Here is a 26911-nt window from a genome sequence, read left to right on the forward strand (position 1 = left end):
GAGATTGGAGAGTCCATTAAATGTACCCCTGGAAATCGACACAAGTGGAAGATTCCACGTATCACATCTAATAAGACAAGACCCGCAATTAATTCTATTTTGTGGTATGCCCCTTGAGTTCGTACCATGAGTTATGAATTCTGTCATACTTCTTAAGTTCCATTTTGCAAGTTCCATATTTGAAGTATTTGAACACGTTTTCCAATAATTCAAGGCTTTAAATGGCAAGCGCATCCAGCATTTGAAGGCCAAATACATCCAAGACGTTGCCACATTTATCTTAGACCTGCAAAAACAAGATGCCCATGTGTGCCATAAAATGAATATAGGCTATCAACTTGTAACAATTGACAGTAAATCATCCGGTGCCTCTTATCATTTAATTTTCATATGATATTTTCCCACGCTATTTGGCGGCTTTTACTATTTCCATTAAACAAGTTTTCAGTCAATAAAGCAGTCAAAACAATACTTGCCTGCTTCAAAGGAAGGAAAGTAAACTGAGGATATGGCTGAGTTACCAAACTTGAGTCATGGGCTGAGAAGTCTGCTTCATCAGGACACAACTGGCAACGCAGCAACATATGTTTGAAGGACGCTGCTCAAATCCCAATCTGGTCTGTAATCTGTACTATCTAAAAGAAAATAATCAATAAAAAAATAACAATTAACTTTTCAATGGTCCATTGGACCGCACAGAGTGATTTAATAAATAATCACTGTTAAGTGTTAGCCTAGTGTGCATGTTAAAACTTAAGTTAAAGGTCAAATTCTGATGAGGCTTAACCCAGACACGGCTCTGGAGAGCTCTGAAATGTGCAAAACTAAATCAGGCCGACTTTACTCACAGTTTAGCCAGCACATTTCTCCAAATATTCCACTGGGGCAAAGAAAATGTCCTCAGTATTTCACCAACCAAGTTTGCAGACTCAGTTCAATTTTTAAAGCCTTTAAAGGAGACTTTTCTTCAATATTTTGCACATGAGAGGGAAGTCAAGTGATTTTAAAATCAACATTTTAGGTTCAACATTCTCTTCTATGATGCTGCCGCCACTTACTTTCACAGACACCATATTTTTGACTTTATATCTACGTTGCCAGACCCAAACAACCTCCTTAAAGCCGTACAGTTTGATGTCCAGCAGAAGATCTACCTCAAGTGCTCAAATTAGAGCACTAGGCATGGTAGACAAAGTTGTTACGGGTCCATTTTGGCGCTTGGCAGAAAGTACTGCCAGCATACTTGACCTAAATATACCACTAAATCAGATGCTAGAGAAGTTGAAGACATGGGTTGTTGATGCCACACCTCTGATGGAAGGAGAACCATTATTTACTGACGTGGAAATACACAAAGATGAGATGTACCAAGCGTTATTCTCTGATCAACGAGATGCTGATTTTGATACATATACACAGGTTGCGCTGGAAATGATTCTTACCGGTATTGTTTTGATTTTGGAAAGGCAAGCCAAAGATCAGCTTGAGGGAGGAAAATACTTCAAACCAACCCCAAGCCTCCAGGAGTCCGCAAAGAATGTTCCAACAACGAACACAATCTCTGAGCGAGATTTCGCAATCCTTGATGTTCTAGTGAGCCTAAAACCTGCTGCATCCTGCCATTCATTTGAAACATATATCCTGTGGCTTAACAACAAACCCAGCGAATGGCTCTACAACATGGACCCTGCCAAAAAGAACAACCTGCTGGATATGGCTCGTAACCGATACAGTTCAATACGAGAACAGTATATAAAACGGAAGGACAAACTGAAACAGCAGCGCAGACAGTCATTGAGAGCGAAGCAGGAGAAAAAGGAAAAACAGCAACAGAGAACTAGAATAAATATGGTTGCAGCTACAGAGGGGGTGATACAATATGGTGGTGTTTGGACACTTGATGACTTGGAACAAGAAATAAATAATGTAGAACCTACCAAGAGGAAAGCCGCTATCTATGCACAACTCAAGTACCACAGAAAAGTACTGAACTCTAAAGGACACCACAGACTCTTCAACAAATCCAGCCACAATGTTGAGTTCAGTGAAAACACACTGAAAGAAAACTTAAAAACAGTCCTGGATCAAATTCTAATGAAATAACAAATGCAAACATACAGAGTACTGCAGCTACAAATCTTCAGCATCATACACGGGAGGAAACAAATAGGAATGTGCTGAGCAGTAAAGACAAAATGCTGGAAGTCAATTGCAAGTTCACAACAGCAAAATAAGGTGCTTCCAAAAACCTCATTAGCCAACAAATATGTACTGAAAAATTGGTGTAAGTGTGTTATTAAATGTTAAAGTTATATGAAATTTAGTGTATTTTTCATTCATATTTTGACCTGTTTTGGGGTCATTGACCCCTATGTAATGTATGTGGTGCGACTGTCTTCGCCGTATTGCCCTTCTACTAGCTTGAGTAACTCCAGCTGACATGCTCCATATTCATTCACATGCTACATGTGAATGAATATGGAGCATGTCAGCTGGAGTTACTCAAGCTACCCTTCTACAATATCTAAAGCTTTATATCTCAAAAAGTATTTCACCTATTGACTTCATTTGAAAAACATTTTCTTTTCCTTTTGATTGTCTTCAATTTGGCACCAAAATCAACACTGTAGCCCTTTCATAACAATTTGACCTGAAAACCCTAGTAAAAGGTAACATTCTTTCCCAAACCCAAGTTACACAGTTCTGCAATCATCAAAAAGTATAGAGAGACATGATTTGAGGAGGAAAAAATGGGCCTACCTTCAGTTTTGGTTATTTCAAAGCAACAGAGTGCCGCGTTTTCGACTTCAGCCTTGCCCTTCAGTTCAGGAAGAACAGTGCAATGGCGTGATGGCTTGGGCGTCACCCTCCCCGCGCGCACGCAAACCCTCGCAGTGCAGTCGATCGGATTTCCGTCGATCGTCCGGCCCAGCAGCAGTTTGTGAGCCTTGTTTTGTCGACTCAAACGAACATGTTACAATCGATATATTGATAAAGAGATCTGCACCAGTGAGTGCAAATTATGTCATTCTTTTAGTGAGCAAATCAGCAAAAAAAGTACCAGCCCGCGAACCGTTCTGTGCACAAAAGCAATCTGCATGATCTAAAGCACACGTCACGTGACACACGTGACCACATACCTAAATCGTCACGTGGCAGCCGTGCCCACAACGAATTTGTAACAGCGCCCTCAAGTGGCCGATAGAAAATTAACATGGCGGCGTCCACAATCGTATAAATTTCTGATTGTAATTTCGGTTTTAAGCCGTCATTTTGCATTGATTTTCAACATTATACTTTTATATAGGTAGTGCATATTAAATATTAATTTCATCATGTGTAAATGTTACAGGAACTAACCGGGGGCTTGTACGAATAACTTAAAATCACGAACTGAATTCGAGTGAACCACGTGTGTTTGTCACTTCGCCCCATGTTAAAACCACTTCGCCCCCTAGCCCCATTTGTTTTTGTTGTTTTTTTTAAAACAAACTAGCTTTCAAATTTAAAACACTTTTACCCTGGCATTACCCTCTCTGGTATAGGTGTAGTACTGGGAAGATTCCCATATCTGGCCATCACTAATTTTTCCGGAAAGATTCCCATCACTTGTCACCCTGTGCACAAACCCTATGGGCATGATGGGACTGGTCTAAAGATTTGAAGTGTTTTTTTTCTGTTGAGATTGAGAATTCGAAATTTGTCCCTGCTAATTTTGACTTTTTAGGACATATAAGAAATTATTATCACTTTCTGGTACATGTAGCTGATTGATAGGTCATTTAAGGGAAAAATTACTGATGGCCAGATATGGGAATCTTTCCATTTTTCCTTTTACCTTTAGTGACCTATAAAACTAAAACTAAGCATCATCAGCCATCAGAAAGTGCTATATGCCCTAAAAAGTCAAATTTAGCAGGGAAAATATTGATGAAGTATTTATTCAGAAAACACTTAAAATGTTCAGACCAGTCTCATAGGGTTTGTGAACAGGGTGACAATTGATGGCCATGTAATATGGGAATCTTTCCCTAGTAGTAGTAGTACTACAGTAGTAGTTACCTGTAGCATGCATTTATTTCCATATTGAGAACTAGGTATTTCGTCCTTGACTCCCAAAGGGTTAAAACAGTTTGCTATGGGCATGAAATGGGCATTTATTTTAAGATTTTTTTTTTTTTTAAATCTAAACCTACAGGGTAGATTCCAACAGTGAACATCCGGTATTCAACATCTCAGCACAGGCCTCACCAACTTTGATTCAACTACCATGAATGATGTACATCTAGTGTTGTTGGTAAACAAGATTCATCACATAGACTTTACTAACTGAAAAGATTAGAATGTTAGTCAGGAGAGCGAAAGTGTTGTAGCCATGAAAGAGAAGTTATACCTTCCGTTGGAGGGGAAGTACCCAACACGCCAGACTCAGACAATTTTATTCTTGTGCCAGTACTGTGGTTACGACTCATTTGATGTCAGTCTAGTTCAGACAGCAGCTGAGGGAAAGTTGAATCACAAAGAAGAGCACACCGATTTGCACAAAGTCGCATCTGCTCCAAAAAGTACATGTCAATCTCAGGGATTGTGCCTGTTCCAAAGTTGTGGCACAGACACCTCAGTAGGTCAGTTTGCTGATGATGGACCAACTGACAGCAACACTGTTGAAGTGCCTTCTGTTGGACGAGCCAACGTTGTTGACGGGCCTTCTTCCGGATGTGCAGGTCAAGACTCTGAATCTGCACTAAGATTTGATCAACCAAAAGCAAACACCAGTTGTGCAGGATTTTCAGAGTGGCTACCTCAAGACTTTTGTTGCACTTTGAAGAATTTCCAGGATATTGATTGGCTCGCACAACAGTGCCAGCTACCAGCTGTCATTGGGTCAGGAGGCCTAACCAGTTACTCTGGCCTGTGTGCCGTTTTGAGGAGGATTGTCAAGAAGGCACATGAAAAACACCCAGCAAAGGAACTTGAAGCTCTTTTGGTAAGTCTTAATGTATTTTTTCATTGTTTTTTATACCAGAGCAAAATTACAGTGAGCCTGGGCTTTGCTGGGGTTTTTGTTTCTCAAATTACAAAATTTCCTTGATCGCACAATTTCCTGGGATGTTTTATTATTTTCATGAAATTTGCCAACAACTCCCCCTAAATATAAAAAAAAAAATTTACTTTGAAATCGTGTAATTTGTTATTGAAATTAATTGAAACAAATTCAAACATTTTATGTATAAATTGCAGACCATCAAAATTGTTTTTAAACTGTTTAACCCCACCCCACTGATTATTGGTGAATTAAAAAAAAACAGAAAATGAAATGCCTTTTACTGGAAACAGTTGGCATTGATTTTGCCGTTCTTGTCTATTAATCTACAGAAGTTTATTCGTGTGTCTGAAGCGTATAATGAAAAATGCTTGGATTTATTTTGCAGGGATTTAATCAAGCGTGTTTGAAGAAATGCTCGGAGGTCAGCCCCTGGACCAAACTGTGTGAAGTCGACATCTACCAAGATCTAACGGTGAATGGTTCCATCCCGGCAGCAATCCTGGAGCTTGAGAAACAACTGGCAAGCCCTGTGGTCATCTCCAGTAAGCTCCTAAGGAAGATGAAAGTGAAACAAACTAGAGATTGTCAGCAAAACCAAAAAGTGGAGCAAGGAAAGATCTTGGAGTCTGAATCAGTTTTCCACACTAGTACCATGCATCTGCTGGACAAGAATCAAATCAGGATTGCTAAGTGCTTGTACAAGGACCAACTTAACTCAAATTTGAACTCTTTTTCAAACGATCGAGCTGAAGAAGTCAAGCAATCTGATTGTGTTACTCTTCATAAGGATGGATTAGTAAAAGCACAAGATGCAAGGAACAAGGTTCCCCTGAACAAAACTAAAACAACTTACCAAGCCAAATCCGCAGCCTCCAAAAGATCCACAACTTCACCATGTGAGGAGAAATCTAACACTATGGGGGAATCTGTTGCACATCCCCAGCACCTCTTTGCAGAAGGTCCCTACGTCACCCTTTGTGATTTTGCACTCTTCTACAGTATGCACTCCTTCCATCAGAACTGTGTAGAAAAAGGCAAGAGTCCTATCCTCTTTTGGGATATTCCATTTGTATGTAGGTGGTACCAAAGGATGTGGAGCGTGCCTAATCTGAGGGTCTGTGCTGAGCGTTGTGGGTTGAATGAGGTCGTGATTCCTGAAGAGGTCATTCAGAGCGGCTGTTCAGCAAAGGTCAAAACTGAGGTCAAGGATGAGGTCAAATCTGGGAACACTACTGACAAGACAACCGAAGGCAACACAAAATCACTTCAAATCAGGTAGGTACAAAACTTTATGTAGATATGTGTAAAGGTTTACATAATTCACACAAAAGCGAATGCCAAGTGAATTTGAAATCAGGAATAACTTCACTATAACTTGAGACGTGTTCAGCTCTTGTGAGTTCACAGTGTGAAAATGTGCCGTGACGTCATAAATATGTGTTCACATTTGCTTTTGCGCTGAGCACGAACTTGCCTTAATGTGTTTAATCATAAGTAATTATTGTCAAAACAAAGTCTGTAAAACTTCTTTTTACCAGCTGAGAGCTCAGAATTATTGGTTTAACATGAGAAGGTTCTACAGCAAAAATTAACAGTTCCCTAGGCATGTGGAATAGTTGAATGAGACATTGTTAGAAATGCAAGAATAGTCTTGGAATTATAAGAATCCCAAGCTTTGCTACGAATGGCTTTTCAAACAAAAGTTGCCTTAAGTTTTAATGTAAGGTCTGCACAACTACGTGCCCAGTGAGGTGGTACCTTAATGTGGCCTTTCTCTTCTTTCCATGCCATGTAGTCAACTGCCGAGTGTGAGAGATCGTGTTGCAGAAATCATTAGCAAGTTGGAAGGTTGCGGCATACAGATCACTGTGGATGACTTGCCTGTTGAGAACGTACAGCTTCCATGGGACACTTTTCCAGAAAGTGTCAATCCTTCTAAAGGTAATTGTTTACTTCCTGTAGTTAGAGTTTTTCTGGTCCCATGCATGCGTCTCAAATACTGGACTTCCTTCGTACTTAGAACCACACAATGATGCATGTTCAATTTCATGAACAGAAGTAGCCAGCTTCTTATATTTTCAGTGTGTGATTTCAATTTCTTCACAGGCAGACCATTCTCAGCAGAACTTCTGTTATAATTCAAATAAGGGGGGGGGGGGGGGCAATCTATGGTCTTGAAATAGCATGCACTGGAAAATATTTTTTAGGAACCAATAGAATTAATGCTGGTATGGGAAACTTATGTAAAAGAAACCGCATGTTAATTCGCAATTTTGCATGAATATTCAGCTGGATACAATATCTGCAATGATTATCTCCCATTACATTTTTGAGATGTAGATGTGTGGACTTGGTGAAATTAACATATGCGCACAATATTTTCCCATAGTTCCCTATTGATGTCTAAGTTTCTACTTAACATGTTATGTCTTAGATGTTTCTGAGGAGAGAGCAAGGCACAAGAGGCAGCAGATAGAAAGCATTGTAGCGCCAGTCAAGATGATAGCCAAGCCGGGAGATGTCATTGTGGACTTCTGCAGTGGTGGGGTCAGTTGGTTTGCCTGTCTGTTTGTCTGTCTGTGTTTGTTGGGCTTCTCATTATATGAATTATTTGTAATGTACAAAAGCATCTAAAAACTTTCAACCCTAGGGACAAAAAGTATTAACTGCTTCGAGTGGTGCTATAAAACAAGCCTTCGGAGGCGATCAATGACGATGTTCTTTTATCCTGTGGCCCCTTCTGTTATCCTGCAACAAAGCCCAGGGAAAATAGAATTATCTATGAATCACAAAGTGTTCACTGCAATGTCACAAGTGTTACGTAACTGCTCAACATTTCAACCATTTTGTTGATAAAATTCAGTTTTCTAGAAAAATCATTCAATGCAAATTAAAATTTTAAGATCTTTGATCTCCCAAATGAGAAAATGACAACAGAGCGCTATTTTGTGATTGAGTGTGCCGAGTAACAATGGTTTATTCATTATGCTAAATGTGAAGAAAGATTCTAAAAAGGAAACACAAATTATCAATGTAAAAATCAGAATTACAAGATAATGCTATATAGCATGGCCAGATTCATTCAAAATGTCTGAGAATGATTGCTCAATTACTTCTTTATTTGTTGTTGAACAAACCTCGCCAGCTATTAACATTAACATCAGCCTCTAGAGATTCTTGAAAATGTGGTTCTGTCTGATAAATATCCAGGGCCACGTGGGCATAGTGCTTGCCCATTGTCTACCAGACTGTCACATCATCATGGTGGAGAGCAATGAGGAATCAATGAAACGTGCGGAGGCCAGAATACAGGGTACCAGACTGAACAACATTTCCTTCTGCCAGTGTAACTTGAATTACTTCACTGGAACGTTTGACATTGGGGTAGGCATTTTTAGTTAAATTTTTGTCATTTTTGTATAGGTGTGCCTTAGAAAAGTATGATTTTCAGCATGATTTTGCCAAATTTGTGGCCCTAGGGTGAGTGGTTAGAACATGCTTTTCCTGCTTGAGGTGCAGTTTATACTTATATAGCTTGCAATGGACTGTTTAAACAGTGAAAACATGTATTAATTTTGCACTAGCACACTACTTTTTGTCAGTTGTTATGCATTACCATTCAGCAGTCCAGACTCAAGAATCATTGAAATTCAAGAAAACTGAGTCTGGGCGCTAGACAAGCCAATACAAATAATTCCCAGATGTCTGCACTAGAATGACAGATTTTGAAAGAACATTGAAGACAAGTGTCGCTTGCTACTCAACTATTTCTCAAAGATGATTCAGGATTGTGCACATTCAGATGAAAATTAGTCACCTACACTCCATATTAGTTGCCCATAAACATGTATGCATGTAATGTATCCCTTACTGGCTGTCTTCAGTAAGGCATCAAATGCATTAGCAGTGATCGCATTGTGGGGACGTTTTTTATTGTTAGGGAAATTAGGGCAAAGTTGTGGGGACGTTGTACTGTCCCCAAAGTATCTTTGATCAACTATCAGGACAACTACAGAATAAGTACAGTGGAATCTCGATAAGTCAATGCTCAGGGGAATTTGAGTTAGGCAGAGTTCTGAGTTTACCAATGCATTTTCTATTCAACAACAATTGACGATAATAAGTTCTTACTTTGAGCTTGGTGGGTTTTTGAGTTAACAGGTTTTGACTTTATTCGAGATTTCACTGTATGTTTGTTCCTGAACAGAGTTTATAAAGTGTTCACACAGAAAGTATGCATCTGGAAATCTTTGTTCAATTCTTGACATTTGCTTAATCTCAGGTCTCCCTTCATGCTTGTGGTGTGGCAACAGACCTGGTCCTTGGAAAATGTCTGACGAGCCGAGCATCGTTCGTCTGCTCTCCTTGTTGCTATGGATCGGCGCGAGACTCGCATCTCATCAAGTATCCGAGGAGCAAGCAATTTCTCGAGTCTCCTGTGACCTATGAGGTAATATGCTGAATGGCTTTGCTTATGACAAGCCAAGTCGGAGAAAACTTTTGTTGATGGTGCCAAAATTGGAAACTCAAATTCTGCAGTGTCCCTTTAAGGCTGATAAGTTGTTTTTAGTAAGCAAATCATTTCTGAGATTAGGAACTGTTTAAGTTGCTTTTTGCGGTTGGCTCTTCATTTGCATTTGACCCACTCGAGCTTAATGAATTAAATTATACTTTTAAGGTTGTAAAGTTCATAATTAGTAATGATGCTCTATTATTCTTTATTTTAATTTCCAGGATTATCAGTTAGCTGGCCATGTCGCTGAGCAGACGTCAAGAAATTTTGAAAGTAAAATGGCAAAGCAGGGTAAGTCAAATCCAATTTATTTACCACTTCTTTTTTGGGGGGTGTATATAACAAGAAAAAAAAACACAAAAAGTTCGGGCAAAGATCTTTACTAAAATCGATGAAAACTAACAGTGTATGTGTTCTGTAAGATTTTTTGGTTTTTGTCCAGGTGTTAAAAAAAAAACAATGGGAAAGTGGGGAGGCACACTCACCGGGCTATCTAGGTCTCTTAAGTGTGGTCATTATTTGAATGTATGTTTTTTTCTTCAGTACTCCAACCTCTATATTTGGTTGTATTGATAATTTACTTCCGTGTTCTCAAGTGTACAAGAGGTACATGCACATGGTGTGTACATAAAAAAGTACTCAGACTGTTACTAAACTTATAATCTCAATAGGTGCTTCCCGGCCCGGTTACGGGATATGCGGCTGGAAAAACTAGCTTGTTATATACCAGCTTGTGTGGTTGTATCACCAAACCCACATATATACGTCTTAACATTTTGATGTGAAATGCACATTGCCCAAAGTGTCCCAGATGAAATAACCACGCACAACTGTAGATTTTAAAAAGCAACTTTTCTAAAGCTGCATCCGTATCCCATACACGTACCATTCCTAATAGTCCCTACTCTTTCTGTAACACCACCTTCATGTAAGCAAACAGTATCATCAAACATTTCTGAGAAATTTCTCATCGATGGACTAACTCCTCTTTTTGTCATTGCAGCTAAAGTCTGCATGTCGATCCTGGACACGGATCGTGCTGAGGCAGCTCGTGAGCTGGACTACCAGGTGGGATTGTACTCACTACGTCCAGCCAGCTGCTCCCCCAAGAACAACCTGCTGATAGGTACACCCTCCGTTGGTTCAAACAGGTTTCTGTTATAGACTAGGACCCCGTCTGAAATTACAAGGCTATGGCTATGGGAAGGAGCTGCAGCGGCTGCCTTGGGCATGTGTGGGAAAGAATGTTGTATCCAGACGCCATTTTCAGCGGCTGTGTACAAAGTCTACGGAGAGTCAAGAACATTTTCATTGTAAAAAGGTAAAGATCCCATAGCCATTACTGGCCGTAGGGGCAGTGGGATGTTAGAGGTCCACTGTGTCTTGGGCGCGGCATATAAGTGGCGGTGCCCAGTCCTCTCCTCTCGCCGTCTTACCTTCCCTGAAAGAATCAGGTACCCATTTTACTGTTTGGTCGTCAGAGAGAGTTTTCCAGTTTTTGGTTCGAATGGGATTCGAACCGCCAACCTTCCACTCCGTAGCTCCATGCTCTAACCGCTCGGCTACGAGGCTACAATTTTCATTGTATTTCCTAACAAAATTGGAAATGTTTCTCAGACTCAGATTCATGTCTTTACAACATTTTTGCAATGACTGATCTTTATTGAGATGATTGATATATATGAAGAAATAAGTGTGGTCAGGTTGCAACATTCTTTCCCATGTGTGTAATTTCCAGCCACAGCCAAGTAATTCAGACACGGCCTGAGATTGAAGAGCTTAGACTTAAGACATGGATGTATCCACAAGATCAATGTATTAAGCCCCACCCAATGACGCATTGGCCAATCATAGCTGTGATTAATGTCAAACATGTATGTATTAAAGTCTGAGTTGTGTACACCTGTGTATGACGAGCGCATCTGGAACATACAGTGTGGCATTAACGAGGCACACATTTTGTTGCCCAAAATACGCAGTGGGCGGGCCTTAATGGATGGGTCTATAGACCTTTATCATGCTGCCACCATTTCAGTCATGTTTCTTGTATCCAATAACAGTACTGAATGGTAATGTTTCTGGTGCAAAAAGGAACCAGACTATTTATTCTTTCAGCCTCGCTTTGGTTACATTGATTTGAATGGGAAAAAATCAAGATGGCCGCCACATGATAATGGTCTATTGGCCCTATGTACTCCCTCAGTGGTTACAAAGGGAGAGTTGGGGCAGACCACTGGAAAGGACATTCAAACACATCGCCGCCAACGCTTAATGCTCATGTATGACGCTATCAGTGTGTGCACATTCAGAATAAAAAAAAAGTCGTGCATGCTTCACGCACCACTTTAAGTAAGTTGTGCAAACAAGAACACACACACACACCCATACTTGTTTCACATGACTAGTGTGGACTTTCCATTGCTTTCGTGTAGTTAAGAAAAACCAGTGAAAAAACTCATTTTTCTCAAACTGTGAAAACTCTTTCAACCCAATTTTTTTTCTATGATTCCCTTTAGTGTTTCTCTTCATTCTGCTACAGATAAACCTAACCCAAAAATGCCTCTAAACCTGTTTTCCAGAAATGGGGAAACACTGTGTGGACGTGGGGTAAGTCCACACAACGTCGGTGCTACCTACATTATGTGGACGTCTTTTGTTCGGAAGTCCACACTGCGTATGTAAGACAAGCTCACCCAGTACCTCCCTTACACACTTTTCACGTTTTTGATCATGTCCCCTGAATGTAGTTTATTTATTTATTTATTAAGAGAATAAATGTGTGCTCCGGAGGTTTTTATCACTCTGTTTAAGACCACTTAGAGTCTGGGTGCTGATAATTACCCAAGCCGGAGGCGAGGGTAATTATCAGCACCCAGACTCTAAGTGGTCTTAAACAGAGTGATAAATACCGACGGAACACATATTTATTCCCATTCATAAATACCTTTTCGGTAAAAAAAAATCATAATTCGTTCAAAACATCCCGATTTTGTTCAACAAATTCACTTTATGCTTTTTGAAACATCCCTCTTGCAAAATAATGGAGTGTTCAGCTGGCGAGTAAGATGTAAACAACCCTTTTATGGAGATTGACGCGCGCGTTTCATGTTCTGCGCGATGTCGCGCAGAACGCACCTGGCGCGTTGCGTTTTGAATTTAGAACTATAAAATTCTGACTCCCTGGTAGTGTTGCGCATGCCTACGTGAGGATTGTGAACGTTCAACCAATGAAACGATAAGAGGCACTGGATTTTTAGGAGTCCACATTTTATTGTGACACTGGAAAAGTGTTTAAGACCAGCTAGCCATGTCTTTACCATCCGTTTAAGACCGGCCACGTGACGGGCTCTCGACCAATAGGAATGCGTAAACTGTCTTAGGTATTTATGAATTTTTTTTAAACTGTTGAATGGGATGGTGCCAGACTATTTGTGCGTTCCAATCTCGCTTTCAATTTTTTTTTCAAATAAGGATTAAAACATCAGGGTATGTTTTATCACAAATTTCAAATTATTCATCAGTTCAGACTTGTATTAAAAACCAACCAAAAATATAATGGAAGTGTTACACTCGGTTCAAGTCAAGAAATAAAATGTTCAGGAAATGGGTATCATGGTGTGTTGCTTTTTCTTTTGATTATATTAAATCTACGATTATCTTGCATCTGGGATTTTTTTGTCTATATTAAAAACAAAAGAACATAACATTTTTTAAAATATATTTTAATAGATTTATCTTTATATTTAGATCTAAAATACGACGTACAAACATGGCATTGCCTATTATAAATTTATTTAGGAATTTTTTTTTTTTCGTTTGTGTTTGATATAGATTAAACAAATCTGGTTTTCAAGACAATCTATATTAAAACCAAAAGAAAAAACAGTTTCTCAACATTTCTAACTAGATCTAAAATACTGGGTGCAAAATGCCATTACTCATTATAAATTAAATCAAGCAACAAAAATATTACTTAATATGAATGTCTGAAAATGTCTGAAAACAAACAACTCTCTAAACCAAACAATACGCATACATGTATTCTCAAACACGGGTTAAAATACTACAGACTGTTGCTGCCTCTCACCGTCGGTAAGTTATTGCATGCATGAATATCCACTTAATTTTAGCGACCGGTCGCATCGACCTTAATTAATCCTACACTATACACCTTCAACGATTAGTCAATTGGTGTATATATTTTACTATTGCACATACTCGGCCATTTGCTCTTGCACTGGTTAACAATTAGAGCTGCCTTTTCATTTTTCTTTTTACATAATAAAATGGTTTAAATTTTAGAAGAAAAAAATATATACATGAAAAACTAAATAAACAAAAGCCTGTATGTTTTAACAAATGCTAGTGATAATTAAATCACCATCAGTATCCACTAATTATTAATTAACTCAAAATAAAAGCATAAAGAGGATAAATTGACCTTTGTTTCAGGTTGCTGAAAATTTTACTTTTTTTACCTGCTTTCTGTAGGGTTTGTAAATGCCCAAATTAATTTCCATGAGTTTGTCGATGCGTGTTGTGATGACGTTTCCAATCTTAGGAAAATTCAAGTAATATCCATTGATACTAACAAGTTTGATTATTACAAGAAATGGTACCCTGGGAAGACATTCCCATAGGGTTGTGCACAAAATGTTTCCAACTTCAATGACCCCAAACCCTAAATTTTCCTTATCCTACCCCCACAAATTGTGACCTATTTATGTTTTGGGCCACGAGCAGTTAATCTAGCCTATTTGTGTCTGTCAACTTTTGCCTCTAAGGAGTTGAGACATTAGTGTCCGGTATCTCCTCACTTATAACGAACAAAATGTTTTCTTAAGGGTACATTAACAGGGATTTGTTTCATAGAAGATCATTATTTTCAAGAATAAACCATAACAGGTTATCAAATGTCAATGCAAATCGTTTACGTATTTAATACGTTCATGTTCCACATCTACACATTCAAATCTTGGATGAGCAATTTATATGCAATGGGTTGATTTTCTCATCAACATGCATGTACAGTTAAACGTCCTGTTGTTTCCCTACTGGCTGAAACTGGACCTTGGTTTTGGCACTGGTTTACCAGCGTGATATGAAGAGGCAGTTTGGAGAGAGTGACTTGTAGATGGCCCTGCATCTGAAGATTCAACTGCACTCAATGTTACCTTCAGTGGCTTCTCTTTCTCTGGTGGGTCCTGCTGCTGTGGCTGGTTCAGAGTGCTACTGATCTCCTTGAGAAGACTCTTACCAGCAGACTGTATGTACATGTGCTTCCCAGGCAGGATAACCTTCTTGAAGTTGGCTTCGTTGGTTACCTGCTTGCTCCAATCATCCAGGAGATTTGGACTGACAAAAGGATCGTTCTTGCCGCCAAAGGCGGTCATGCTGCATGGCAGTCGATCCCTGTGCCGGCACCTGTACTTCTTGCAGGTCATGATGGCCGCCTCGATGCTTCCTACAAGACGCTGCATCAGGCGGGGGTTGCTGAGGGTGGACTGGTCTAAGAAGCTGAATCTCACTGGGAAGGGCTCAGAGATCTTCATTGGGTCACCCCTAGCAGAGATGATTCGCTGCATCTTGCGGAATGTCGAGCTGGAAATGTTGAGCTCCTCGGGATGTGGGTAGGATTGGGTTGGAGCATACCAAGCACTGATGAAGATATGGGTCGGAAGAAGATCATGATTCTTCCACAGGTAGTGCGCCAGCTCAAAGGCAGTGAGCCCACCCAAACTGTGCCCGAAGAATGAGAACTGACCCCGCTGCAGATGTGGAAACAGAGCATCAGCAAGCCGACTGACTATATCAGACATATTATCAGATGGCTTCTCGTTCTCACGGCCTTCCCATCCTGGAATCTGCAGTGAAATCAGCTGCATGTTGTTCTGCAGGAAGTGCTGTTGCCACGCTGCAAACATGGATGGCCCACCGCCAACGGAGGGGAAACAGATGAGTTGGTGTGTTGGAAACTGTACCCTGTTGTCAATCCTAAACCACAGCTGCTGGGAGGAGCTCTCAGCTGCCACCTTGCTTGCTGCAGCCTCTTGCTGTGCTTCCGACGCGCAGCTCATCACTTTTGCATATACGTTCTGAGTCAGGTTTCTCACTGTCAGAGTATCGTTCAGCAGTTCCATGGCAGTCATGGTCACCCCAAAGCTTTCCTGGATAACAGCACTGAGTTCTGTTGACATATGGGAGTCCAAACCTATAGACAGAAGTGTTGCATCTTGACTGACGTCTGCACTGAGGCCAAGTCGCTGCACAAGATGATTTGACAGAGTCTTGAAAATCAAATCATGAGCTTCTGCTCGGGAAAGCAATCTTATCCTCATCTTGATGTCATTGTCTGTGGCCAGGAAACAGTCTCGGTTTGGAAATAGAGACTTTAGAGCTGAGAAAGTACCACCGGGCTCACTGAAGTGATGCGACAACATGGGACTGTTGGCCTTTGCATACTCTTTTTTGTTAACGGCCCCTGTGAGACCGAGCTGCGGATAGTCCGTAGCAAGGATACACCCAAGACCCTTCAGTATCTCCGGTGGAGGCAAGCTCTGCATGCCCATTTTCTCCCAGTGATGGACGAATCCGGCCCTGGCAGCGTGACCTGCGGTATTGATGATCCCTGGACATATAACAGTCGCCGGCAAACCAAGCTTTCGTCTCATACTGCAGATGCTTGCAAGGAAGCTATTGGCAGCACAGTATGCTCCTTGTCCCTCGTTACCCATCAACTCAACAATGGATGACATCATGACAAAGTAACGCACCGAGAAGCCCATCTTCAGTGTCAGTTGGTGTAGAACTAAAGCTCCATATGCCTTTGGGATCATCACCTTATTCCATGCTTCCGTTGTGACCTGCCGCAGAAGGCAGTCATTGTAGACAACAGCGCAGTGGAAAATACCCTCAAGTGGTAGTTCTTCGTTGTCCCGAATGGCGGAAAGAGCCTTCTCTACCTCGTAGTCTTTTGACATATCAACTTTCAAATGAGTTATACGAGCTCCTGTATCCCGGAAAGATTTGAATTTCAACACGGCCTCCTCCTCAGGGGTTGATCTGGAGATGATATAAATGTGCCGAGCCCCAGATTTAACCAACCATTCAACTGTTGTTAGGCCGAAACCTCTTGATCCCCCTGTGACTAAGTAGGCTGCATCGCCATTGGCTGTGAAACTGATGTCGTCAAAGTCTAAGGTCGTTGGAATGCTTTCTTCATCAATGCATACGGTCATATCTTCAACGGTGGCATGTGGCGATCGAGAGAGCTTGGAAATTGGAGCAGTGGGCACAGTGAGGGACTTCAGAGCTTGGAAACCATTATGCACACTAAACATCTGCAAGAGGCGGATCATGGAGTCTTGGAGTCTTGGCTTCATCTCATCAAACCGCCCCAACCCCATGTCAATGGACAGAAAGTAAATGTTTGGCGGCATGACGCTCAAACGGGATTCACCGGTGCTGTTTCGACCTTGGATGTGAACGATCGTACCAAACGGACGCAACTTACCAACAAGCTTTTTCAAGTTGTTGTTGTCCTGCGTCATCTCTCCAGCAAACAGGAGCACATCTACGGACCCGTCATTGATGAGTGTGTGGAAGTTATCTCCTGATGTAATGACCACTCTAGAATCACCCAAGATCCCAAGAAGTTTCTCTACCGGGAGGATATTGTCATCATCCGTTTCCACGTGAAGGAATACATTGGCCCCTTGCTCTAACGCCAGATGGGTGGTGGCCAACCCCACTCTGTCTCGGAGGGAAGAGAGACAAATGATCACAGAACCATTTTCACTGAGTTTCAGTGTGTCATGGAAGGCTACAAATGCCGGAAGATAGTCTCTAACTATGTTAATAGCCTCCACGGGTGTCAAGTTGGCTGGGATGGGCACAAGCTCGCTAGCATTGGCCAGAATTGTGGCTTTTATCTTTCCACCTGATCGCAGACCCAGAACATTGTTCCTCATTCTGAACAGAACCTGAAGCTCCTCGCTGCAATTGTTGATCTTCCCAGCAAAAAGGTAGCTCAGACCCGCCGTCTTGTCCTTTTCCGGGGCGTCTTTCATAATTTGGACCGAGAAAGCTGAGAGCTTGACTGCAATATCTTCAGAACATTTTGCTTTAGGTGCCTCCTGGTTCTGCTTCACAACTAGTCTTTTCTGCTTCAGTGTGTCATCTACATCAACCTGCCAGTTCGAGGAGAGAGTGGGAGCTGAAAAGCTTGATTGGGGCTGCATAACTATGCGAAGAGCAAAAGCTTCAAAGGCCAACTCCTTGGCTAGGTCAACATTCTGCATGGGCATTTTACGTCGCAGGGAAACAAAATTCTCATCTGTTGGTGCCGAGCGCATGTATTGGTACAACCACTCAGCAGACTCCTCTGGATCAAGCAAGGATGGCAGATCTACTGTGACCAGAGGAAACTCTGGGTCCTCGTGCATGAGAGTGAGATTGATTGCACTGGCAGAAGCCATCATGGGATCTGCTACATCGGTGTCTTTCACAGCATGTGCTGCCCGTGTGATCATCCACAGCCTCGGTCTTATTTTGGCATCATGCTTCACCACAGCCCGATAAAGACTGATTGGTGATGTAGCTGTCATTGTCTGGGCTTCTTCAAAAGTTTCTTTGGTGATGCTGGTCAGTGTCCCAAGCTGCTTGATGTCAAGGGTTGACAACATGATAAGATCTGTCACTTGACCCAAGGACCGCAACACCCGTCTGAAGCGCTCATCACCATCAACAAGAATCCTCGGGTCTAAGACACTGACAACGCTCTCAACCTCCATGCGTCTCTTTAACTCCCCAGAAACCCCTTGTTTGTCTTTGATGATTATGATAGCACCAGGATTCTCTGAGCCAATTGCACTGAGAGGCCGAGAGAGTATCCTCTTCAAAGGTACCTGATGGATGGCGGTTTCCGAGAATTCAACGTGAATCGGTTCCCATTCTCTCCTCCAAAGCTGTACTTTCTCGTCAGGCTCGTTAGAATGGACATTCTCAAAGGCAAGGCGGTCCACCTGAGCAAAGACCCACTGATTTGTAGCATCAGCTGCTACAACATCTCCAACCGTCTCGCCCTTATCTACGTGTGTCATGCGAACATGGAAAGCTACCTGTGATGGCGCTGTTCCTTTCACACGCACCTTTGTGACAGACCTCGGCACCTGAAACCATGTCTTGAATACAGTGTGGGAAGACCTTGCTTTCTCCTGCTCCAGGAACATTTGGCATATTCCAATTCCTTGGAACATGCTGTCTAGCAAGGCTGGATGGAAAACATACTGACGAAATTCCTTCTCCAGCGCTTCTGGGATAGATGCGTAGAGTAAAGCCTCACTGTAATCAGCATTGAAGTAAGCTGTGTTTACACACCGGAATGTGTCTCCAAGATGGAAACCACCCTTCCAGAGCTTAGCGTAGAATTCCTGTTCGTCAACCTCATACGGGCACCTGCGTCTGATGTCATCAATAGCTAACTTCAAGCATTGGAACTGGTCTTCAAGTTGGTGGTACGACAGCCGTGACTTCCCAGGAATATCTATGCTGGATTTCCCATGCAAAGTCCACTTCTCATCCGTTTGATTGAAACTTCGCAGGGCAAACTGAGCCTCCCTTGGCCGGACTGTTACTGTACTCTCCAGCATACCTTTCATGTTAGAAGGGAAAATGAATCTTTCAAACATGGCATCCCTCAGAGTGATGGTTTCGCTGTCAGGGTACATTGATCGTGCAGCCGCCAACATGATTTCGGTCTGTCCTGCGGCTGGGATCACGATGTTGCCTTGTAATTTGTGATCACGCAACCAAGGCACCGTTTCAACGCCGTATTTTGAACACCACACCCGTGGAGCGTTATCAATGCTGAAATGAGATAGGGTTTGTGGCTTGCCTAACAACGGGTGGTTTTTGGCTGGAAAACGGAACATCTTGTGACTTTTCTCTGTTGTTGCTGAACACAAGACTCTCTGCCATGGATAAGTGGGTAGAGACATAACCTTGAAGTCACCCTCTCTGAACAACAAATTGAGATTTATCGGGTAGCCTTCTACGTGAAGCCGTGCCAAGGATCGCAGAATGTTGACTTTGTCATCGGCAACATCACGAATGTCAGACGGACGCCTTAGTGAGCCTGTCACAAAGCGCTGGGAGTTGTTTGGATTTACTGACAAACAGTCTCTGATTGCCGGAGACAGGGCAGGGTGTGGGCTGATCTCCAACAAGCTGGTGTAGCCCTCCTTCAGTAGTTTATCAACTGCCCCGCGGAAGAGCACCGTCTGCCGGATGTTCTTCCACCAGTACTCAGCACTGTTGGCCGTATCTCGGTCTAGATACTCATTGGTAACCGTGGACATCATGGGGATGACTGGGTGGGCATTAATGCTCTCCCGGCTGGACGTCTCAAGAAATTTGGCCTTTTTCATAAAGTCCTTTTTGATATCCTCCTGCTGGTAGCTGTGGAAAGCATTCTGAACCTTGAGGGCTACACACCTGATACCATCCCTCTTTAGGGTGTCAACAAAACCAAGAACCGACTCACTATCTCCAGACAGCACGACCTGTGTTGGGCTATTGATGGTGGCGATGTCAATGACGCTAACATACTCGCTGTTCTCAAGCCTGGCCTGTATCTCCTCCACGGCATGTAGCACCGCTACCATGGCTCCCAGGCCACTTGTCTTGCGCAGTTGCCTCCCGCGTATGTAAATGATCCTCATAGCATCCTCCAATGAGAGGAGCGCTGCAGCATAGGCAGCTGCTACTTCTCCGACACTGTGGCCGATGATAGCATCTGGGGTCACTCCACGCATGCGGTATAATTCGGCCAGGGCAATCTGAACGGCGCAGATGCACGGCTGAGCAAATTCTGAGAACAAAAAATAAAATAAAATATGAGAGTTAAGACTACTTTGGGTTTTAAGTAATTGTGATTGTAAACACAGAAACCAGAAATGAATAGGCGTTTAAAAAAAAAACCACTTTGTATATGTACACTTCTGGTAGTGTTTTTGACAGATGATACAAATAACTTGCTTAATCATTCGTTGATATTTAGGAGAGAAACCATCACATCGTATACAATTACAATGTTATACTTCTTAAAGGCAATGATACATATGTCAATTAACTTTTTTAGGGTCAAGTCAAATAGTCAAACGGTTCAGTCAATGTTCGTTATCCAAAATATACACACAGATTTAAAAATCGGTGCTAGGTGAAAACGTGGTTAAACTTTTTAATTCACATTTCTGGTTATTGAACCAAAATATTGGGGTATAGTATTGTGTCCTGAAATGTTTTATTCCAAAGTATGGACAATTCTACTGAATACAAAATAATATCTTAAAAACGGCACCTGTTTGGTTGATTTTATCCCGGTCTGTTTCTTTGGTCAGCATGTGAAGTAGAGACCACTTAGCACCGCACTTGTTCAGTATCTTGTCAATCCTCTGTAACAAAGACAAGAGCAAACCAAACACTGACTTATGAACACAACAATATTTTGTATTCGTTCTATAGACAACAGAAAATAAATATTGAACAGGGCCTGAGCAAAATATATATTGTCAGCTTTTGAATGTATCCCAGCATTTTAAAAGTAACATCTTGTTTAATACAGTGGCGTTTGCTTCAGAGATCCACTGATATCATGGGATATTAAGATTCACACACACAAAAAATACTTATTAAATTTTGTTGTTTTTAAAGTTACAACAAATATATCAACTGAGCTTAATTGGAGAATTACTATGACAATTGTGAACGAAATTTTAAAGATCTAAATTTCTAACTTGTTGAAGAACATCAGATAAGATACAAAATACAGTTGTATTAATGACACCTGTTTTATATATTATGTATATACATGAAATAGTAAATTCGGCTGAATGACGGTTGTCTCTTACCCTGATGACACTTTTGAACTGCGGTTCTTCGTCCATCAGCTGCCTGGCCATTCCCCACCACTGCGTTCCCATTCCACTAAAGATAAACACCAGTCGATGACTATTGTTGCCTTCTGGTGTCTTACCCTCGATCACATTGTACGCTACCCGTGGGTCGTGTTCAACCTTCAGACGAATCTGCTCGGCGGCCTCCCGTGCCGTGCGAGCGATCACACCCAACCGATACTGGTGGTGAGTGGCCCGCACCGCTGCCGTGCACAGGGCATTGCTGAAAGCCCGAGAGTCGTTCCCAATCACGTCGTTAAGATAGCTGATCCAGTCTCGCATCCGCTGCCTCAGAGCGTCTTTACTGGCGGCAGACAGGAAGAGAATCATAGGGACGATCACCTCTCGTTCCGGCTGCACTTGAGATTGCGTGGTGGACGTGGTCGATCCTCTTTCCCCTCTCTGAGGTGGCTGAGGAGCTCCTTCCAAGACGAGGTGAGCGTTTGCTCCACCGAAGCCGAAGGAGCTGCATCCTGCCAGTTTCTTGGCTCCCTTTGGCCAGCGGGTGAGCTCTGCAGGTACGCGCACGTTTAGTGCCTCAAAGTCTACGCTTTCGTTCCCCTGTCTGAAGTGGACCACTTTAGGAATCTGCCCGTGGTACAGACTCAAAGTGGTTTTGATGATGCCAGCTACTCCAGCGGCGCCCTCGGAATGGCCGATGTTGGACTTGACGGAGCCGATGTACAGAGGTGGGTGATCCGGCTTTCGATTCATACTCATTGCTTCACCCAGCGCGTTAGCCTCCGTCCTGTCTCCAATCTGAGTGCCGGTCCCGTGAGCCTCCACATAAGCCACATCCTCGGGATCTGTATAAGCATGTTTGTATGCGATCTCCGCAAGGGAAACCTGGGCATCAAAACTTGGGTTAGCGATGCCCGGGGTCCTTCCATCGTTATGCAGAGCTCCTCCTCGCATCACTGCGTAGATTCTGTCCCCATCCTCCAGTGCCCGTCGCAGTGGTTTTAGTATAACGGACCCTGCTCCTTCACCCCGAGCATACCCATCGGCCGAGCGGTCAAAACTCTTGCTCTTGCCGTCGGGGGACAGCATTCCTGCTTGGCAAAATCCGATGCTTGTCACCGGGAGCAAGGAGATATTGACCCCACCTGCCACAGCCATGTCACAGTCCCCATTACGGATTGCCTCGCAGGCTGTGTGTATGGCGTACAAGGAGGACGAGCAGGCCGTGTCAATGACGAAACTCGGCCCACGTAGATCAAACTCGTAGGAGATCCGATTAGCTGCCATGCAGGAGTTGGTGCCCGAGTTAGTGTACTGGTTAATGTTCTCGTTGGGCATGGCCACCAGGATTCCATACTCGCTAGCCGTGACACCCACGTAGACGCCAGTCTTGGATCCGTGGACGGTAGACACTGGGATGCCCGCATCTTCAAAACTCTCCCAGACTACCTCCAGCATCAGGCGCACCTGGGGATCCAGCTGATTGGCCTCCTCTGTAGCATAATAGAATAAATATGCTCAAACGATTAAGAGGCTGAATGCAAGACCATAACATAATTTTATGTCAAATGATAAACATATTACTACAATTTGCAGGTGTGTATAAGGTTGGGCACTTCCAATTTCCAAGATCTTGAATGCGCTTTAACAGTCCAATATGGATTTCCATAAATACTAAAAAAAAAAGGCTTTTCAGCGCTTACTTATCTGATATAGCCTATCTGAAAAAAGGGACATTCGATATAAAAGTCAACAGCTTTCATCTCACTCATCCCAAAATAACCCAAAATGTTTCAATTCGCCCACCCAAATGCAAAGTGAACTGGGAATATGTGACCCTGGTATGCTGGCTGATTAAGATGGTTTTAGAACTGGTTTAAGCAAAGTGTTAAAGTTTTTTTTAGTATGAGCAATCAAAAATGAAATTGAGTTAATTATTTCCCATAAGATATCATTATGGGCATACCTGGCGAGATCTTGAAAAATTGTCTATCGAAAAACTCTGGGTTCTGTGTCAGGTAGCCAGCGCACTTGTTGAACATCTTTCCTGGTAGCTTCTTGCCGGGGTACAGGAAGAACGAGGCGTCGAAGCGGTCTGGCGGTGGAGGCACCGTGCAGTCCAGCCCCTTGGCCAACACCTCCCAGAACTTCTTGGCACAGTCGATGCCGTTGGCGTACCGGCAGCCGATACCGACGATAGCCACTTTACGGTCGATGGGCATGCTTGGATCATCGTGGCCGACGAAAGCGGCTGTTCGCCGGCCTTGCTTGAGGAAGGCGTCCTGGTCGGTCTGATGACCAGCTAACTTGTCGGAGCGACGCATCTTGAAGGAACGGCGCATGTGTCTTGGTTTCTTACTGAAACTAGTATTGCTTGCAGCCTCCATCTAAGTGTCCTACAAATGTCGGGGGAATAATAACCTGTGCACAAACAAAAATCAGAATGTTAATTGATCAGGAAACTATTAATCTAGATGTTTCTTTTCCATCCGTTTTGTTCCGAAAGCTTGCGAGAACAAAATAAGAAACTCCGTCAAGTGTGAACCGAGTACTTAACCTCCATCCTCAATGTTGCGAATGCATTTAAATGAAAAACGCAGTTCATTTTCATCGAAGGTTATTGTCTGGTTTGCCTATGCTAGTAGCAAAACTCAGAAGTTTTGTTTCCAGGCGAGTTAAATTTCGGTTTTCCCAGTTACCTTCGATCGGCTATAATAATTATGGTCATTCTTGTGTTCAAAGTAGTATACAACATTTTGCTTTTGCTGTAATGTTCAGAAATGGATGGATTTGGGGGCTAGTGTTTTATAACAAAAAGAAAATACAGTTTTGTGTTCATAAATGCTGGAAAAACCAAGGAAAAAACACGAATTTATAGCCGTATCAGCATTTCCAGGTCAGGAAACCAGACTAGCTGGCTTGCACCCATTCACAAATGTGTAACCGATTGCAAACAAAATGTAAAGTAACTAAATATGGTAAATTTGGGCAGTATTTTATAAAAGTCCGGTTTTTTTCCAACGATGGTCGGCCGACCATCGTTGGAAATTGATACAAAAATTCCACTTTTCTTGAAAATGACAGCACACTGGGTGCCATGATTTCACAGGACGCTTGAGACTATTGTTCACTTACAGTCAAGTTTAGGTATTTCATAATAATTTGGTAGTTTTGTTTTTTGATGTTTGCAAATGTTGCAGGCCTATACAACCTTTAAGTTAATCATAATCTATTTATGTACTTTCCCGCATCGTTCGTCAGAGTGTAGGCCTAGACTGCGTAGTCGATGTCTGAGTGGTCATAATAATTGTTATGAAGGAATGATCCTCCCAGGCTTTATTAGAAACTGAACATTCAAGGAAAATTAATAAAATGTCAGTTTTAGGTATTTATGAGGAAATCAGTGTTATATACTGCCCTTTGCCGTGCCCTCGGGATCGTCTAGCCACATAAGTAATACCTGCACGAGTTTTTTTGTTCAATGTTACCCCAGAAATGTCTTCTCATGTCCCTGAACACATGAAGTTGATCCCTGAACGACAGACTTCCCCACCTAAGTCCCCACTCAGTCTTCATCGTTCAATCATGTCTAAAAGCAGGCGTATGACTCAGCGCGCCCCTACACCCGGCAGGAAACCGGCCAAATTTCCCAGCAAGGTCTTCAACTTTCTCACAGCACCTCCACATAACCTGCAAATCTTCTTGTTGGTTACTTTCAACTTCAAATTACGTAATTTGTGCAGGCTGAACTTTCGACTTTTTCTCAAATTTGACGAAGTTTTAAGGTTCTAATTTAGCTGGTGTGTGGTAGGTTCAGCCAAGCAGCTATAAATGGTGCATTAATAGCGTTATGCCCAAAATACTTGGCATAATGATTTCTCAATTCCTTCCATAAGCCTTGAAACAAACATGCACGTGTCTGCGGGTCAGAATTGTGTAATAATGAAACCGTTAATCCTGAGTTAGGTGAGTTATGCTCAAGTAAGATCCCCGTACTCGGCCCGTGAGAAGCTAGTAAGACATTATTGTGAACCCGTGCTTGGGACAAGTTTATACATTGACAAAAAAAATACAGATTATGGCTCCTTTTAAATGTCACATTTGGATGAGCATCGGGGCGGTGGCAACATCGCTCTCCAAGATTCGTTGCTGGGCGCATTCAACCTACACAAACGTTTGCAAACATGGCTATTTGCCAATGATTGGGAGAGATTGCGGGGTGGGGGGGGGGCAATTTCCCTAATGGGTATAGCTTTACCGTCCCTACGACCCCTGTGCGATGCCTCTACCTGCCGTAGACATCCCTTCTATCCTATCCTAAGAACATTGGGTTAATTGCGCAATCACAAGGTGATGGCTTGAAATAGGATTACGCATAGACAAGATTTTTTTGTTTTATTACATTTCGTCGTTGTTTTCACGAAGGGACCTGCCCAAATTATCACTTCCTCCATCTTTTTTGTTCGTAATCGATTACAATCAATCACTAACAACAACTTGGTCAAGTTATTTGTCCAAATGTATTAAAATGAACCACATTACAATGATTTTTGAACACTTTGGTTCGGCGCAGCGTGGAGTAGTTCGACTACTCGTGAAAACATCGACGTTTCATCTTTAATTTTGATACATAAAAAAAATCTTTGTAATCTTTCCAGAGAAAAATAAATAATTGAACCACTGGTATGCTTCTCTGGGTTTTTTTAAGTTACAGATTTTGAAATTCCTTCGTTCTTCGATATGTGGGCGTTTGGCATTACTTCGACAGGGGATCACCCCACAACCTTACGTCTCTTGCTGTAGGCCAAAAATGATCTTACTTTTAAACGATAATTACCTCCTCTTAGAATGTCCTTAACGTCCATCCAAAACAAAGCTAAAAGTAACTCACCTGTTTAACAGCTGATTTAGTCAGAGAAGACTAGTGATGTGACGTTGACAAGTTCCATTTAACAAGTCTTCTTTAAAAGAACTTGTTGAAAAGCTGAGCGTCTTCCAGAATGGAAACTGATGTCCTATTGGTTTAAGATTTCTCCGCGGTGCAGTTTCCGAGTTGTCGCGTCGCGATCATACGACGTTCACCCTGTCGAGTTCTGCGACCGACTTGAAGTTCCAACTCGACTACCGGTGTATTTGTACTTGTTTTCCTTCCCCGTGAGTCCACGTCTGCGCAACCGCGGCCCCCAAGATCCGACCAAACAGTGGCTGACTCTGCCGCACCGACACAAACCCTAATCTAATTTCTGGCTGGTTAGTTTGTCTTTCTTGCCTCGTCTGCACTGCATGCAGAGTGCAGCCCTCAGCAGCCGACTGACTTCACTTCCCGGTGACTAAGTTCCGACTCGCGGGGTGTTACGTGCTTCGTTGAAACCTCTTCTGTTTTTTTTTTCTTGACGGAGTTGAGTAAAATGGTTATAAACTTAGACACATCTGGGA

General features: G+C 42.4%; 2 protein-coding genes across 6 annotated transcripts; one reads left to right on the forward strand and one right to left on the reverse strand.

The window, feature by feature from the left end:
* The first annotated feature begins 3165 nt into the window (after positions 1 to 3165).
* LOC119728581 (glutathione S-transferase C-terminal domain-containing protein-like) lies at positions 3166 to 10957 on the forward strand. Of its 5 annotated transcripts, none has more exons than XM_038200873.1 (9): positions 3166 to 3248; positions 4199 to 4987; positions 5433 to 6322; positions 6843 to 6988; positions 7482 to 7594; positions 8258 to 8431; positions 9330 to 9497; positions 9782 to 9851; positions 10564 to 10957. In XM_038200873.1, the coding sequence occupies exons 2-9, from the start codon at positions 4376 to 4378 to the stop codon at positions 10722 to 10724; spliced, it is 2334 nt and encodes a 777-aa protein (XP_038056801.1). In that variant the 5' UTR covers positions 3166 to 3248; positions 4199 to 4375; the 3' UTR covers positions 10725 to 10957. The 5 variants fall into 5 exon arrangements, with proteins under 5 accessions (XP_038056801.1, XP_038056799.1, XP_038056800.1 ...); XM_038200871.1 differs by having other exon boundaries at positions 3178 to 3307; XM_038200872.1 differs by having other exon boundaries at positions 3178 to 3307; positions 4204 to 4987.
* Positions 10958 to 12906: 1949 nt separating this feature from the next.
* On the reverse strand, positions 12907 to 26662 carry LOC119728877 (phenolphthiocerol/phthiocerol polyketide synthase subunit C-like). The gene is made up of 5 exons (XM_038201309.1): positions 26367 to 26662; positions 23442 to 23896; positions 21470 to 22968; positions 20920 to 21013; positions 12907 to 20430 (listed from the first exon to the last, which is right to left on the reverse strand). The coding sequence occupies exons 2-5, from the start codon at positions 23860 to 23862 to the stop codon at positions 14612 to 14614; spliced, it is 7833 nt and encodes a 2610-aa protein (XP_038057237.1). The 5' UTR covers positions 23863 to 23896; positions 26367 to 26662; the 3' UTR covers positions 12907 to 14611.
* Positions 26663 to 26911: the final 249 nt, after the last annotated feature.

Source organism: Patiria miniata, unplaced genomic scaffold, assembly GCF_015706575.1.
Source record: "Patiria miniata isolate m_02_andy unplaced genomic scaffold, ASM1570657v1 HiC_scaffold_20, whole genome shotgun sequence".
Lineage (NCBI taxonomy): Eukaryota > Metazoa > Echinodermata > Asteroidea > Valvatida > Asterinidae > Patiria > Patiria miniata.